Consider the following 17,701-nt stretch of genomic DNA (forward strand, 5'->3'; position numbering starts at 1 on the left):
AGAGTCCATTTAAGAAAGAGAGATAAAAAAATCTCCCTATTTCATTACATGCTTTGTGATTTATTTATTTATATAATTGTATGACTTTATGTTCAATATTATCTGCAGGTTAATAATGGCAGTGAGGACTTCTTAGTGCAACTATACTGTTGCATTACAAAGCTACTAACTTGAACAGTTAGAATAGTTGTTTTAGTCTGGGTTATTTGATTGGGCAAAATTGGATAAAATCCGTGGATAGGTATTAACATTGGACAAGTCTAATAAAGATAAGGTTTTGACACATCTCTTGCTCTAAATGTTTACTTTATCTCTATATAAAAATGTTTACTTTATATAAAGTCTTCTAGATGTTTCTGTTAAGAGCAAGCACTCCATTCAGTTTTAAATCTGGCACTTCCATTTCAAAATATATACACCTATACAAGCATTTCTACAAATCTCACAGATCTGGATACAAAATTTCTCCTGTCATTTGGATTTGATAATATGCAAAGTGGTGATAGTAGTAGAGGTTTATGTTTTTTAGTAGAAATAACTCAGGATTATAAAAATCCTAAAAAAAGCATTTTCATCTACAGTTCTTTAAGTCTTTACAGTTCCTTCCCTTTAAATCACTTTAAAAAGAATATAGTAGGAAAAGGTACCCAAAAACCTTTCCACACTTTTGCAGTGAGAATAAAGTGAAAATTAATTATCTCTTATTCTCTTTCTGACAACAACATATGTTTTTTTTTTTTTTTTTGTGAGAGTATGTTTAAATTAAACTTACTTTATTACGAGTGGGATTCATTTAACTTCATTTTGTCCATGCAACAATTAGGTGTCTTATATTTCAGATTCCCTATACAGACACTATAACAAGGGAAAAACATCTATTTCTGTCTCAGACACTTAAATTCTAATGTGACAGAATGGAAGGGAATATAAGGTCAATCTTTCTTCCACTCAGAGAAAAATCCAATATGAATGGTTTATATTAGAAATCTAACCTTTACCCCAAGAATATATTTGTTACAATAAATATTACTTTGACCCACATGACATCATATATTTGACTTAAAAGGAGATTGAAATGAATTGTCATTTTTTTTTCTTTTTTTTTTTTTTAATTTTTTTTTTTTGTGGTTTTGTTTGTTTGTTTTAAAACAAATCAAATTGTCAGAAAAATAAGTTTCAAATACGGAAATATCTTTTCAGGTAGACAAAGTTAAAAAATTGTGCTACAAGAAGAAGACTGGAAAAGGAAAATTTCAGTACTGTATATAGTTATAAAACCACCACATTTCTTGAGAGCTAATACATACTAATCATATATTCAAAATGAATTTCTTAATTCCATCTTTCTGTAATGTCTTCTCTAGTCTTCAGTTTCTATTTGATTGTGCCCATCATTACTACTGTTTAAAACTGTGATTTGTTCATTTGTTTGATTGAGAGAGGGTCTCTATTATCAGTCTTGATAGGTCATTTTCTGCATTGTATTCTCACTCTTTGCCTCTTCATTCTGCTTACTTATTGATTTATTAATTTATTTATTTTTCATAATCTTTTTTCAGCTTATTTTTATCTCTTTCAAAGTGTATTAACTCCTTTACTTTTGAAATAGATATTCCAGTAGAAGAGCTGATCTCCACCCCCATTAGATGTTCAATAACGACCATCATTATTTCTCATGAATATTTGTTGAGTGAGCAGGAACAATGAAGTCCTGTATAACTCTGCTATCATACCTGCAATGCAGTCTTGAAAGCTTTCTGCAAAATAAATGGAACCAGCTATCACAATTTCATTATTATTCATATATAGGATCTAAAGTACTTTGTGACATATGAAATAGATAGCTAATTTATGAAAAGAATAGATTGATTTTTCATTCTGTCATTGTAGAATTGTCATTGTTATCACTGTGAACTCAGCATTACAAAAAATCTCTTAATGTCACATCATCTTGAATACCTCATAAGGTATGATTTGTAAATGTAACAGATTACAGTGCAATAAAATACATGTATATCTTAGCTGGGAAAAATACATACTTCAAAAGCTCTCTATTACCTAGTACACAGCACAACAGGTGCAAGAACAACAGGGTTTAGCATAAACTTGTGTGAGGTCACTTGAGAGCTTTTTTTCCTAATAAAAATACATAAATGTTCAAAAATAATTTATTCTATTTTTTGACAGTTGGAATAACTACACTGTAATTAAGTCAATAGATCAAGTACTAGATTAAGAGCTCAAAGAAAGAGTTCCTGATGAAGAACTCCAGATTCATGGTGGGGTTGAATGAAACTTGATACTCAGTAGATTACTTATTAGGGGACACATTAGACATACAGAGTTTGTATATCTACATGGTTGGGATGACAAAAGTGTTTCAACAATAGCATTTCATATTTCAGAACTGAGTGTGTTTTGGAATGCTCTTACAGAGCTGCAGAAGCCATTAAAACAACATTTAGTTGTACCCAGAAAGACTTCCAAACACAGATCTGTCTACAGATTTTGTTGATGTGGAGTATAAAAGCATTTTGATACATCTGTTTATTAATAAGGCACCAATGTACATTTAAACAATAAAATAAGTATTATAAATTGATCATTCCTGCTGCAGAAAAGAGCAAATTAATGCCAAGGTCCAAAGGTTTCTGATAATTCATGAGCCCAAGCAGTTTGATACGTGACTAATGTCTCAACATGACAGCTCTATACCATATGCAGGAATATGCATATGGTATAAATGCAAAAGAGTGATAAGGCAGTAACAGATTCCACTGATGCTGGGATCAATATACTAAACCTCTGGATTTCTCACTGTTACAGTGATTTCTAAATTTAGTCTTATAATGCATGCCAAGTCTAATTAAAGAGTAAAGAGCCTGAATACCAACCCTGAGAAAAAATTACTTCTTCGTTTTGATTAACTTGCAAATGTCTTCTGGACAGAAAAGAAATAGTAAATTTTGTTTATCTGATTACTAGATTTATTTATTTATTACTGCAGAGCACAAGATCAGGGCAGAAGCTTTAAGTTTTCTAAGATTCTAACTTTTCTGAACCCACAGCATGTCAAACAAAACAAAACAAAACAAAAACTTAACTTATTTAAATCAACATATTCTTCTAAATTCCTATCACTTTAAATTCGGCTTCCTGTAACTGCTGGCATTTCAGGTGTGCCTCTGCCTGAACCAACCCTGACAGACTGCACCTTCAAATTCAAGCTGTCCCAAACTCCTTTACCCATATAGACAGTGCAGTCTCCCTGCTTCTCTAATACTTTCTGTTTCAGAATCAGGTCACCTTGATGTTTTCTATCTCAAAACCAACCTGCTACACAACTTTTCCTGAAAAAGAAAGAATCAAATGGCCACTCTGTTTTCACTCAGTCTTCTACCAACAGAAACACATTAAGTTTTTGTCTATTTTAAGCTTTAGTATCTTCTAGATCTATCAGAGATTTAGGAGAATAGCCAATATAATTCTTAAGTAAATTCTAGCCATAGAGTTAGTTTGTTGATTTTGCATTACTTTGTAGATTCTAAGTTTGTCAGTTATTATTTGAAGATGTCGTGGTTTAACCCGGCCGGCAGCTAAACACCACGCAGCCGTTCGCTCACCCTCCCCCCTCCCTCTCTGGGACGGGGGAGAGAAATGGAAAGTGAAGCCCGTGAGTTGAGATAAAGACAGTTTAATAAGACAGGAAAATAATAATAACAATAACAATAATAATAATAATACAATTGTGATAATAGTACTACTACTAATAATATGTACAAACAAGTGATGCACAATGCAACCGCCCACCACCCGCTGACTGATGCCCAGCCTAACCCCGAGCAGTCCGGCCCCCTCCCCCGGCTAGCCACCCCTATATATTGTTTAGCATGATGTCAGATGGTATGGAATACCCCTTTGGCTAGTTTGGGTCACCTGTCCTGGGTCTGTCCCCTCCCAGCTCTTACTGCACCCCCAGCCTGCCTGTTGGCAGGACAGAGCAAAAAGCTGAGATGTCCTTGGCTTGGTATAAGCACTGCTCTGCAACAATTAAAACATTGGGGTGTTATCAGCACTCTTCTCATCCTAATCCAAAACATAGCATTCTACCAGCTACTAGGAAGAAAATTAACTCTGTTCTAACTGAAACCAGGACAGAAGATTAAAATGAAAAGTTTTAAAAATAAAGCATTGAGTCAGAATTTCATCAGGAACCATCCCCAACAAAAGGAGTACAACATTTTGCACAGTCAGGGTTATTAAGGATGCCCAGGCAAGTTCTCTGTTTGCTTAACTCTTAGCTACATCATAGGCACTTAACTTGAGGTTTCATTCCTCTCAGTGTCCTGAAACAGTAATTAAATAATTAGGAAGTGTAAGATAGGTGAGATTTTTTTTTTTTTTTTTTTTTTTAATGAGGAAAACAGAACGGGGCATGCAATTAGTAAATTGAGGCAGACCATAGTTCAAATCTCTTGTTAAACTTGAAGAAGGAGATAGAATACATACTTATACAACTTATCACACAGAAATTTCTGAGTAGCTAAGAGTCAATAACTTATAGAATGCAATATATGTCTTAGTTTGAGGTTCTGTTTCAAATAATTTTCAAGTATTCTAAATAAAAGTGCTTAGAAAGAAAATTGCCATATCATCAATATAAACTCCTGTTGAAGATCTTCCAAGAAGATCTGGAAACAGATGGAATTCTGAAATTAATTTCTGGAAGAAAAGAAAGTCAATGTTGAATGTCTAGACCTGGGACAGAGGATTGTCTCGTTTCTCTTGTTGCTGTATGGATTGTGAGAGATGATAGAGCAACATGTGATGTGTAACACACTGTCAGTAGCAGACTCCAGGCTACATGCTCCAAACCTTCTTAGAGCAGCAGCAGCAACCTGATTGACAATCTAAAGTGTTAGCATAGCCAACAGGTCATTCCACTGTCCAAAACCTCAAGTACTTATCTTGCAGACAGCTGGGGCCATATCCAACAGATCTTTATAACCCTCATTGAACTTTTCTGAGTATTATTTTCCTCTAATATTAAGCATTGACTAAATGCATCCTAGCACCAAGCTCACTAACACACCAGGACAGGAAACAGATTGAAGAGGAGGTGTGTACTGGAGCAGGAAGGGTTACACTCCTGCGCAGTAGCCCTCCCTGATGTCACAGGGACTCCAACTTGTGTGGAGTTAAAAAAAATAAACAAAAAAATAGACATGCAACACAAAGTTTGAAGTTATCATCTTTATGATTTTCTGTACTTTGACTGTTGTCAAATGAAAGGTTAAGTCAAGAATTGTTCTGTGTTGAAAACCAAGTTCAATGAGTTACAGGTGTCTTATGCATTTGTGAACCTGTCTAGTCCTTCAACAGTGATTTCACTACCTGTCCCAAGGCTCACAGAAACAGACAAGCAACAACTTGTATTGAGCATGGAAAAGTGCATGAAGGAAATGGCTGCAAAGTCCTTTACAAGGTACAACCCCAGTTTGTCAAGGTAAAGCAAAGGAACATTTCCATTTTGTTATTATCATCTTGATAATAAATAAGCAGTAACATTTTTGTGTGGTACTGTTCTCTTAAACCTCTGTTGCATTATTCAAACACACATGCACAGGTTTATACACGCACATCCACACATGAATCAAAAACATTTTTTCTGTGAAAGTGTCACCAGCAAAAAAACATTAGGCCTGAACTTGACTAGCAATCTTTTGATAACTATTATTACCAAAAGCTATAGAAAGCAAAGCCATGCCTAGTATCCTCCATACTATTCTCTAAGTACACATTTGACAAGTGGGAAATCCAAGTGAGAAATTGTAGGGATTTGGGGGAAAGGCCTTTACCCTCTGAAAATGACTACCAAATCCTGCAGCATTATCATGGCTATGCCTGGTTTGCAGTCCACCCAGGAAGGAAGCTTCCCACAGCATAGGGAAGAAGGGTCGGTACAGGATCCAAGCTGCCCACAACTGTGTGTTCATCCAGAAGCCCGTGCAGGGCTGAGGGATCTACCCAGGTACAAAGCCCCCTACAGAAAATGTCCAAGGGGTCCAGCCAGGTGACTGGAGACCAGCAAAGCACTGCTTAGGAGTCTCGTGCTGAGCTGAAAGGGGCACATGTGCCCATAGGTGAGGGTGTGAAGCTGGCCAGGGCCTGCAAGGCCTACTTAGTGTACTCAGGATCCTGATATAGGGAAAGATTTCATACAGAAACTTTGAAAGGTAACAGAAGCAGATTAAGTTTTAAGAAGCTGGAAAAAGCTGATCTTTTAAAAAAATGGTTTACTGAATTCGCTGCTCTTGGAAAGACTGAAAAAATTACTTAAATTTCTCTCTGCACAGAGTTGACATCAAGGATCTTATTCTTAGCTATCAAAGACATATTTTTAGCTATAGTTTATTGTAATTTCATTTAACATGTAGGAGAGTTATTAGTCACCTTGGAGAGGGAGGGGAGGAGGAGAGTGGAGAGAGGAGGAGAAAGTGGGGAAAGAAAAGAGAGTAAATATGGACAGTGCCTTGAAAAAAAGAAAAAGAAAAGAAACATAATGTTGTCTGGTTTGTGTTTGCATCTCATGCCACATATTCATAGTTTTTAGTTATACCCCTGTCCATATATGATGTATTTTGGAGTTTATTAACAATTTAACTCCATAGACAGTCTGTTCAGTGTAGGTTCACCTGTTCCTTGGATGGACTTTTCACGACCAAACAACAGATGGAGTTTTGAAAGAAATCACAAAGTCTTGGTTGCCAGAGATGCCAAGTCAAATGTTATTATATAGTCATAACATTCTTTTTATTTTGTATTGTATATAATTATTTATGATATCTGGAAATTTTATAGTTCTGTATTTCAACAGTAATGGTTTGTATGACTGGTAATTACAAGTTTTAGAGTGCTTTTTGCACAACTCAAGTTGGAAAACACAGACTACTTGGCTAACTGCATACTAAAATATTAATTCATTGAAATTTTATTCAGAATTTGAATCCAGATTATTTTGATTAAAAATCAGTAGAATGTATAACAGCATTTAGTGGCAATTGTTAACGGAACCTATTTTAAAAATATCTTTTACATTGTAATCTGGTATAGTCTGATGAATTTTTGTGGGGGGAAGTGTGGAGGTAGAGTTCTCTTCAGAGGGACTTTTTCTGATTTTACTGTCAGATACATTTTATATCTTTGCACATGTGGGTTTAATCATATGATCTAACTCGCTTGACTTTTTTGTTGCCAATTTACTTCAGATATTTTTAACAAAATGCATTGTGATGACTAAACATAGTTTTTATTATGACTTCTTGGACAACATTAAAAGCTACTTTTTCCCAGTTCATAAGTAGACCTCTTTTTCCACAAAATTACAATCTTCAGTTCTGAATATCTATTCTCTCTTAAGCACTTGCTTATAGCTCTGGCACTGAGTATGAAATCCAGCCCCAAATAAATTAACATATGGTTTCAGATAATTGCTGGAAAACAGCATAAAATAGACACTGTGACAGCACGTGATCGTGCTGGCAATGCATTCCAGCTGGGGAGGAAGTTTTATTTATTTACTTATTTATTTATTAAACCTTAGTGTCTTTTTTTTTTTTTAATTACTAAATTATTATTTATTTTCTTCTTTTGGAACTATAGAGTTCTTTAAGCTTTTTGTACTGGGCCTATCCCTGTTTCAGACGGCATCAGGGAGAAAGAAATAGCTTTTCAGGAAAATAAAAAATAAAAATCATTAGGATCTTGGATCACACACAAGGGCTACTTGTGTATTGAAAATCCTAATGATCATAATCCTGATGATGCAGATTTTAATACCATTTCTACTGAAAAGATCATTAAGAGGACCTGAATGAAAATACATTTGTTTAAGTAGATTCTATACAGAATACTCACAACCTGTTATGTTAAGGATACAGTTGTATACAGTTGTGCAGTATTGAACAACGCTACTGGTTTGCCTTGATTTTGCACTCTGGGTAAATTGGAATCCTCTGAAGAGAGGAGGTATTGCTCCCGTCTTTTTTTTTTATTATTATTATTATTATTTTTTTCTTTTCCTGTCTTTTACATTTGTCACAGTTTGTATGCATTTGTATATTTGCATTGCAGCCTTACCATTTCAAAACCCTACAATGTTCTGGGAGTTCTTAAACACAGGGCAAAATCCTGACAAATGGTTAAGTAAGAAGCTGTTTAATCTGTTTTTTAATCTATTTGAAGCATTCATTCTTTGTTGATCTGTTGCTTCTTCAGTTCTTTTGTACTATAATTGAACAGGTTGGCATTGATACAGAACTGACCTTAGTATTGATAATATTCTAACCTTACACATAAGCTGTTACTCTAATATTTGTTAAGATTATCAAAATTTATGAGTTAGGAAAGCATTATACTATTGGTCACTTGCAAAAAGTTACAGAACCTTTGTCAGAAAACAGCTTCTGTTTCAACATTACACCTTCCGAAAGCACAATGGGAATACAGAGGAAAATGAGGATCCAATTGTTATTTTAATTTTCTTTTGCAGGCTTTATTGCCTTTATGAAAGTGAAACTAAAGAACCTGAGACTGCACAACTGAATATGTCCAGTCAATAACTGAAGTTCTAGTTGATGCTTTTTTTTTTTCTTCACAATCATATACATGTATAGAAGACTGAAGGATGAACATTGTTTCAGTCAAATCTCTTTGCTAGATCTGTCATTTATATATATGTGGGATGCAAAAATCCATATTATCCATATATTCAATTTGAAAAATTACAGCTTGAGAAAGAGGCTCTGGATTCCAGTAGTGAAAGATTTCTAGGTTAGTTACAGAACATGAAAAAATATCAGTGATCAAGTATAAATCTAGTTTGATATGCCTTCAAGGAATTTCACTTACATAAGTGTATTTTGGCCATTCTACCAAAATATCACTTCTTTCTAGATACATTTTTGTGATGTATTCATTCCATTACAAGGTAGCATATAGAACTTCCAAAATATCTTTCTTTCCTATGGTACAGATTACCTAACATAAAAAATATCTTCAATAACACTCATTAACTGAAAATACAAGATACATAAGTGACAGGAGGCCAAGACCTTGGAAAAACAGATGATACATCCAAAAATAACTTCACACTTATATTTATGCATTATACAGTAATCTAAGTGTGGTAAAAAAGTAACAGTCCTGAAGTCCTAACCTGTACCTACAGAAAAAATCCCATCTTGTATGTGTGTTTATGTATGTAAGCATGTATCTATGTACATCTATAAAGAGTGGCTCACAAATTACACAATGGAAAGTACTGATACTGAAAATGAAGAGCAGCAGAAAATCCACCCCCAAGTTGCATTAATGCAATACCAGAGCTTGTCACAGGAAGCAGAGCACAGAATACCTATGGCATCTAAAGTATTTACCATGGGGTAATAATTTTTGCAGTCACATAACAAAATGTCAAACCTGTTCTGTTTTATTCTGTTTTGTACCAAATACAAATAATATATAATAAATATAACAATATTCTCCAAAATACTGTTGGAGAATACTACCAAAGTAGGTTGATTCTGTCCTGCATGTAAAAGATATTCCACTGCTGCAGGATGAACTTTATATGTATCTGAAGATAAAAATGTGACACCTAAATGGTTCCACCAAAGTAATTCCTGTATACCTCAGCTGACGAATTTGCCAGTCACACAGCAGTTTGTGTGTAGTTCTCTGTAAGAGTGCCAAAAAAGACAGCTGAATAATCGATGTAGTGTATGAATTCACAGGCTTTTTTTTCAGGGTGAAATCTCCACATGGAAAATGGTTAGGGAGATGTTTCTTTGCACAAAGAAAACAAAAAGTACTAAGTCCTGCTCTTACACCATTTTGCTCACACATTTGTAATAAAGGAAATGCAGGGAAGAGAAAGCTTAACTGAGATTTTACTCTTTATCCAGCCTATTAAGAAACATAATTATGGTCCCAAAGCTTCAGGTCTCTCTAGCTACAAGCTATTATCAGGGCATTTACATGGAATCAGTAACTCATAATATTTGCCCAAATAAAAGACAAATATCCTATGTATACTAAGTGATAATAGCTACTGAATAGTTAATGTCATTTAATAGCATTTACCTGTGACATTTTTGCCATTGAAATCCCATAAATGGTTATTCCGTTTACTATTGTTAGCTATTTTAAAGAAAGACAATTGCTGATGGAGGGAAACAGATCTACTTAACAGCCTTAACAGCTTCTTTCTGTTAAGTTTGTCAATGCTATTAAAACAAACAACAATAAGAAAAAAAAAAAAAACTTCAGGAAAAAGAAGAAAAAGTTGTAGGAAAATAGTCATCCTCAAATTTTACATTTTACATCATTAAATATAAAGGCCTCCTCTCATGGTTGAAAGAAATCAGCAAACAAGGAAGCATTAAGACATGAAAAACTTGTTCTGCTGTGGAATAGATACAAGAAGAATAAATCCTATTTTCTGACTTCATAAAAGTGAAAACTGGAGAAAATAAATAAAATAAAAAGTAAAATATGATGTTCAGTGTCAAAAAATCTTCCTAAATGACTGTGGTGAATGTGTCTTTCTTTGAACCACAATTAAAAAGTGAATAAAGAAACATTTACCAAACTACATGGCTATAAAAAGGCACTAAACATAATTTCAGAAAACTGACTTGTGAGTGTTTAAGGTTTTAGCCATTTCAAGTAATCAAAGTAAGCAATATGATTCATTATAATTCTAGACTGGAAACTATTATTGTCAAATTTAAGCCATCCAGGTTAGTATCTGATGCAAGTTATCTATGCTTTTTTTCAATCATCCACATGAACCAGCACTGTGGCCAGGTGGCGAAAGCCATTATCACCCTGGCTTGTATCAGAAATAGAGTGGCCAGCAGGACTAGGGAAGTGATCATCCCTCTGTAGTCATCACTGTTGAGACAGTTCAGTTTTCAGCCCCTCATTACAAGAAAGGTATTTAGTTGCTGTACTATGTTCAGAGAAAAGTGACAAAGCTGTTGAAGAAACTAGATAATGAGATATATGAGGAGCGTCTGAAGGCACTGGGGTTTAATCTCGAGTAAAGGAGGCTAAAGGTAGACCTCATTGCACTCTACAACCTATCTGAAAGGAGGTTGTAGAAAGGATGGTGTCAGTCTCTTCTCAGGTGACAAGTGATAGGACAAGAACATCCTCAAACTGCACCAGAAGAGGTTTAGATTAGATATAGGTTAGATATGAGGAAGAATTTATTCACAGGAAGGATTGGAACTCCCTCCCTACCCCTAACTTTTACGAAATTATTAATTTTGATGCCTTGTAAAGGACTGTGTTGGACAGGTCTGTATAGAGGCAATTCTAATAGTATCAGCTCTAATTACAAATACTACTTAAATTATAATTATCTTTATACTGTTTGCATAATATATCAGCTTCTCTAGGCTTGTCCCCCTCCCCCATTTTATTTGGTGAAGAATGCTCTCAGTTGTTAATTGCTACCAGATAGAATTTTTTTTCCTGTATTTGCTGGGTGAATTATAAAGAAGAAATATTAGGTATATTAGTTAATTATCACATTAATACATTCAATTATTATATTATCATCATGTTAAATGTATTATATCATAAACTACATTATTATTATAATGTATTAATCATATTACATTTGTTATAAATATTAAATTAATTATATTGTATTATTATATTGTATTATTATATTAACACATTATAATTATTATATTAATACAAGTTATATTACAATATAAATGGTGAATATTTTCAGTTATTAAATGAATTATAGATGCTGAATTGTGTAGGAGCAGTTGATAAAAAAAAACTTTAAGGAAAGCTGAACTAAAAATCGCTTTCTACAAAATGAATTAACAATTAAGGAAATAATATAAAAAGTCAAGCATTCGGGGTCTTCAAAGGGTTTGAATTCCTTCAAGAGGAATGCTACTAAACTACAACAGATATTGTAAAAGCACCAATAATCCAGTTAAATACTCATACTCTCTTCCACAAAATGGCAAGAGGAAAGTAAAAGCAGATACCTCCCCTGTGTGAGCTTTCTGTTTTTTAATTACACTGCAGCTAAAGTACGCAGACACCATCTGTTTCACTCAGACAACATTATAGATTCGAAGAAAGTACATGGAAGATTAAAACAAAATTACATAGAATTTCTTTTTCCTCCCTCTCCTCAAATATAATTCTTTCCTGCTTAGTAAAGTAGTATGGCCAGAAGCCTGTGCAGGCATTCAGAGGGACCTGGACAGTCTGGAGGGTTGGGCTGAGAGGAACCTCATGAAGTTCAACAAGGGCAAGTGACAATCCTGCCCCTAGGGAAGAATAACTGAATGCACAGGCTAGGGGGTGACCTGCCAGCGTGCAGCTCTGCAGAAAGGGGCCTAAGGGTTGTTGTAAAAAAATTAAACATGATCTAGCGGTGTGCCCTTGTGGCTAAGAAGGCCAATGGCATCCTAGCCTGCATCAAGAGGAGTGTGGACAGCAGGTTGAAAGAAGTGATCCTCCCCTTCTACTCAGCGCTGGGGAGGCCACACCTGGAATATTATATCCAGTTCTGGGCTTCCCAGTACAAGAGGAATGTAGAACTTCTAGAGAGAGTCCAGCATAGAGCCACAAAGATGATTAAGGGATTGGAGTATCTGTTTTATGAGGAAAGACTAAGTGAGATGGGCCTACTTAGCCTAGAGAAGAGATTGATAGGGGATTTTATCAACCTCTACAAATACCTGAGGGGACAATCTAAAGAGGATGGGGCCAAAATCTTCTCAGTGGTGGCCAGCGATAGGACAAGGGGTGATGGGTATAAATTTAACCACAGGAGGTTTCATTGCTATCTGAGGAAGAACTTCATTACAGTTCAGGTGACAGAGCACTGAAACAGGCTGCCCAGAGAGGTTGTGGAGTCTTCTTTGGAGATATTCAAAACCTGCCTGCATGCAATCCTGTGTAACATGCTCTAGGTGATCCTGCTTGGTGGGGGGGGTTGGACTAGATGATCTCTGGAAGTCCCTTCCAACCTCAATCATCCTGTGATTCTGTGAATTAAAAACTATTCATGGCTCCAATAAAAGAGAGAAGAGGCATTCTTTCACTACAACTTAGCTATATTTTACTTTGTCCTCTCATTCACACACTTGATTCTTCCTTCAAATCACTGTGTGCGTGTCCACATGCATTTTTCGTATACATAGAAAGAATGACATTAGGGGGAAAAAGGACTTACACAAATATCAAATACAGAAAGCACAACAATGTTAATAATGTTACCATTATAAGTACAAGTCTGTATCAACTAAATTATAAACATTGCTACTGGTAAACAAAATGATATTATGAGATGAGATCTTGATATACTTGAAAAATATATATATTTCATTGATCAGCAGTGAGGTCAAAATGGACCTTATTTAATGACTTCTTCTATTTCAACATGAAAAAGGATTTAATAACAGTTAAATAAGTGTTTAGGTTTGTCACTATGCTGCCAGCTTGATTAATCCAATAAGATGAAAGAAATAGTGCTAGAAGACAGAAAGGAGAAGGACACTGCTGTTCCTGCAGTGCTATTTCCTGTTTCATCCTATACAAGTGCAACAGGAATTAAAATTCTCCACAGATGTCTTTGAAAGCAAAAACTCTTATTGATTAGAAAAGGATGAAGTTGTTAACGTGCTTACAACACCTCCTTTGTGAAAAATGCTAGTCATAATTATAAATATTCCTATGCTTTCCCAGTTGGTCTTGAAATAAAGCCAAAATAGTATATGACATGGATTTGTATTTATTCATTTTAAATAAAAACATTAGCTTTAGAACAAATCTGATAGTTTGGACCAACTCTTTCCTTACTGAAGTTAGAAATGGTGTCACCAATTTCAGCATAATAATAAATAAATCCATCAACTTACTTGAAAACTGTATGGCAAACCCAGATTTGCTGATATAAAAATCTGTGTCAAATTGGATAGTTACTATGTTGAGTGTACTGTGAATGCCTTCAGGAACAAGAGATCCACTAATTTCCTTGAGTAACATCTCGTTCTCAGGTGGTCCATCCCAAACTCGTAGAATATCATGTGATGCCTCAGTATCAAATGCAAGAAACTGAAGGCTGTAAGAACACCATGATTTTATTGTCATTTTTAAATTATTTAACAATGTACCTTTAGCAAAACAAAAACAAAACAACTAAGAAAGCAAATAAACTTTGATTTCCAAGTGTATTTTTTTTTCCACAATATTTTTATACCTTTATCATTGGATGCATAAAAGAGAAAAACAGAAATATATTTGAAAGCTAAATTCTTTGGCAACTAGTATTTGAATTTTGTGAACCATGAAATGAATACATATTGCTTTAGCCGTTCAAATAATATATAAGCATCCACAGACTTTCAGAAAATATTTTTTTTTTCTTAAAACAGCATTATGAACTGTATAATTGCATTCTCATTATTATTATTATTTTTAAACCAGATTTCCAATTAATATTTTGTATGTCTTTGAAGATGTTAACAACAACAACAACAACAAAAAACACAAGTAATTTTAAGGGTTGATTAGACAACACAAGACTACATATTGAAGTTTAGAATGAGAAAAATACTGTTCCTGAGCTGCATCTTAAATCCTAAATCCCTTTCTTCCTCAACTATACATGCAAGATTGCTTATTATATAATTCAAAAAGATTTGTTATAAGATTCATTTTCAATACCTGACAATATTTCCTGGGTCTACTTCAATCACCCACATGCAACGTAGATTATTATCATAGGGAAAAGGATAGCCAGGAGATAAGATTCTTCCTGATGATTCTCCTTTAAAACGGCCTCCACATTCAGCTGATGAAAACACCATTGCATAATGTTACAGATAGCTTTCCATGTGAGCAATCAATGATGAGATCTACTCCCTTGCTAAATAAGTAACAGAGCTGAAACACAACACACCTGACTGTATGTCCCAAGATTGTATGACAACATATAAGATCTTCAAGTAGTGTGGGAAACAAACCTGCAAATATGTTTTTACTTGAGTATTTTTGTATTTTCCTTTCATATCTATGGTCTTTCTAATAATTTTGAACACACAATAATTAAAAAGTATACTATGTTTAATGAAAGAAACAAAGATTGTTACTTAAAAAGAGAAACAAACAAAACCACAAGAACACAACATCACTCTAAAACAGTCAGATAAAATTAATAAAACTGCAAAGGAATAAGTAGGAAATTAAAAAAAAAAAAAAGAAAGAAAAAGAAAAAGAAGAGAGAAAATACACTAAATTAAAAATTAAAGCAGGCTATTCAGAGAGGAAATCAGACTTTCAGTTTAGAAAATTAGAAAATTAAAAAAAAAAAAAAAAGTAAGACTTCTTACCTGAGACTTGTCCTCATAGTGAAGCTATAATATTTCTTAGAGGATAATAGATGGTAAGTAGATCCCTGTTAGTTGGCATCAGCCAGCCAATCACTAGGCAAAATTTAGTATATAATAATCTAGATACCTAATCTATGAGATTTTTATTTTATTTTGTAATCCCTTAGGCCTATAAAGTTTTCTTATTTCCCCTTCCTTCATTTTAAAGTTCCTCTAATGCTTTCTCTCTTGTGAAGTCCAAAGCCAAAATACTGTTTTGATTAAATCTCTTTGGATAGTTCAACTGCAGTTTTATTTTGATTTAATATCACCTAAAATATTTAGTTGACAGATTTATTATGATCAGTGAATTTCCTGATAAAATGTAATTGAAATCATGAAGTATTTTCCTGAAATAATAAAAACTTTTTTTTAGAGACAGGTGGTATTTCATATCTTTTTAAACACTCTGCCAATCTGTTAATTCCTAAAATCCTTTAAAAACAATTTTTAAAAAATAGTATTTATTCAACTCATATGATAGGATAGTCTATTATTCTTCCAGTGGAGTAAGGATATAAATAAATTACACAATAAAGAAAAAAGCGTTCATTGGCAAACAATGAAATAAAAAAAAAAAAAATACATTTTGTCCAGGACCATCGAACAACAGTACAAAACAGTATAAACTCTAATTTTCACAGAGGATTACTGGTTTGTTTTTTATTGGGATTTTAGAAGGTCCCTCTCTCCCCAGTGGTTTATTTCCTCCTCTTCAGCAAGTTACAGCTCCCTATTTTTGCTGGTTGTTGACTCAGCCATGACAGTAGTGACTTCTCAGAAAGCAGAATCCTCACTGGTGGCAGTGAGAAGTAACAAAGCAAAACATCTTCTCCAGTTTGCTCACTGTGAAGACAATCCTAATAAGAATCTTAATTCTTTCAGAATGTCAAGTTTAGAGATTCAAGGATTTCAAGTTAAAGGAAATATTTAGTAATTTTTATATCTTCTTGCAAATTCAGTAGATAGTACTCTGTACTATAATGTTTATTATGTTTAAGATTTATGATTACTAGAACTGCTTGGAAATACTTTTATTTATATATATATATTTTTTAAGAGTAGTTGTGCCTCATGTATTGTGATTTTGCATCACACGGTACTTTGAACTGGATGGATAAGTAACTTCTGTTAATATCAGAATACATAGATGTGTTCAGAATAGCATTAATTTAAAACTGAACAAATTTACACTATAGAGCGGTTCACATTCTAAACAGGTTCATCTACACAAAACATTTAGGACTAATTATAATGTAGTTTTCACAAAGAGTCTGGTGACAGCACAAAAGATGGTTGCTTAATTTCTTTAATTTTTTAAAAGACAGTGATCTGAATTGGACAGTGAATCAGTATTAAAATAAAAAAGAATATGAAGACCATCAGGATATACAGTATATCATCATTTTTGACAGAGGACCAGCCTCACCTGTAGATTTCAGTTTAGTGATTTTTTTTGTTAGTTTATACCAATTCTGAATCCAATTCACTTCGTAATCCAAAGGTGACCAAGCTTTTCATTTATATGCATCTATGTTGGAGAGGGACAGCTGAATAATTAAATCCCAAGACAGTTTGTATTGATCATTTTCGGACCTTCTTCCAAACTTCCTTCTTCCAAGGGGTCAACAATGTTTATTTCCTATATACATTAGCTGTTCTAGAGATTCCCTTCCTGTAGCCCTTCTAGATGTAAAATATATATTATGTTTTGAATATTTGCTTAGAAGGATAAGGATGTTGAATCTCCCACAGTTGGTGAAAATAGTGCACAGTACACAAGTAGATCATTAATCATTAAAAACATGAAGGAATAACTTTAGGCAGATTTACCTTGATCTGTTTTAAAATTAAGCAAGAACTCATTTATTTCTGTTACTAAGGTGATATATCCTATGATTTTTAATGTTAAATAATAGAGCTGAAAATATTATTTATTAATGAAACTTTCATTTTCAACTTTCTTGGATCACATTTTATCTTTTTTTTTTTAACTTCCATCGTATGTTCTCTCTGTGCCTCCGAGCTGCTTCTTACACTTTCCAGTGCCATGCTTTCCTCCTTATTCTACTGTTACAAATATTCCAAATAATGTAGAAATTAGTTATCATTGGGTATATTCAAATATTCAAATTTGGGACTTAAGCATTTATTCTTTAATAACTTCTTTCAGAGAACTTTTCAGTTCTTGATTGTTGTTTTATATATGTTGTTTTACGAGCTCTATC

At 33.8% G+C, this 17,701-nt stretch overlaps 1 protein-coding gene across 3 annotated transcripts in view; it reads right to left on the reverse strand.

The window, feature by feature from the left end:
* The window catches only part of CSMD3 (CUB and Sushi multiple domains 3), a gene marked incomplete at both ends in the record, with an annotated part of 670,606 nt that overhangs the window by 203,016 nt on the left and 449,889 nt on the right, over window positions 1–17,701 (reverse strand). For all 3 annotated transcript variants that reach the window (XM_084281281.1, XM_084281280.1, XM_084281279.1), the window contains 2 exons: window positions 13,962–14,164; window positions 14,770–14,896. In XM_084281281.1, coding sequence (XP_084137407.1) covers window positions 13,962–14,164; window positions 14,770–14,896 — 330 coding nt within the window. The remainder of the gene's footprint in view (window positions 1–13,961; window positions 14,165–14,769; window positions 14,897–17,701) is intronic.

The sequence above is a fragment of the Netta rufina genome (genome assembly GCF_964035555.1).
Source record: "Netta rufina genome assembly, chromosome: 2".
Classification (NCBI taxonomy): Eukaryota; Metazoa; Chordata; class Aves; order Anseriformes; family Anatidae; genus Netta; species Netta rufina.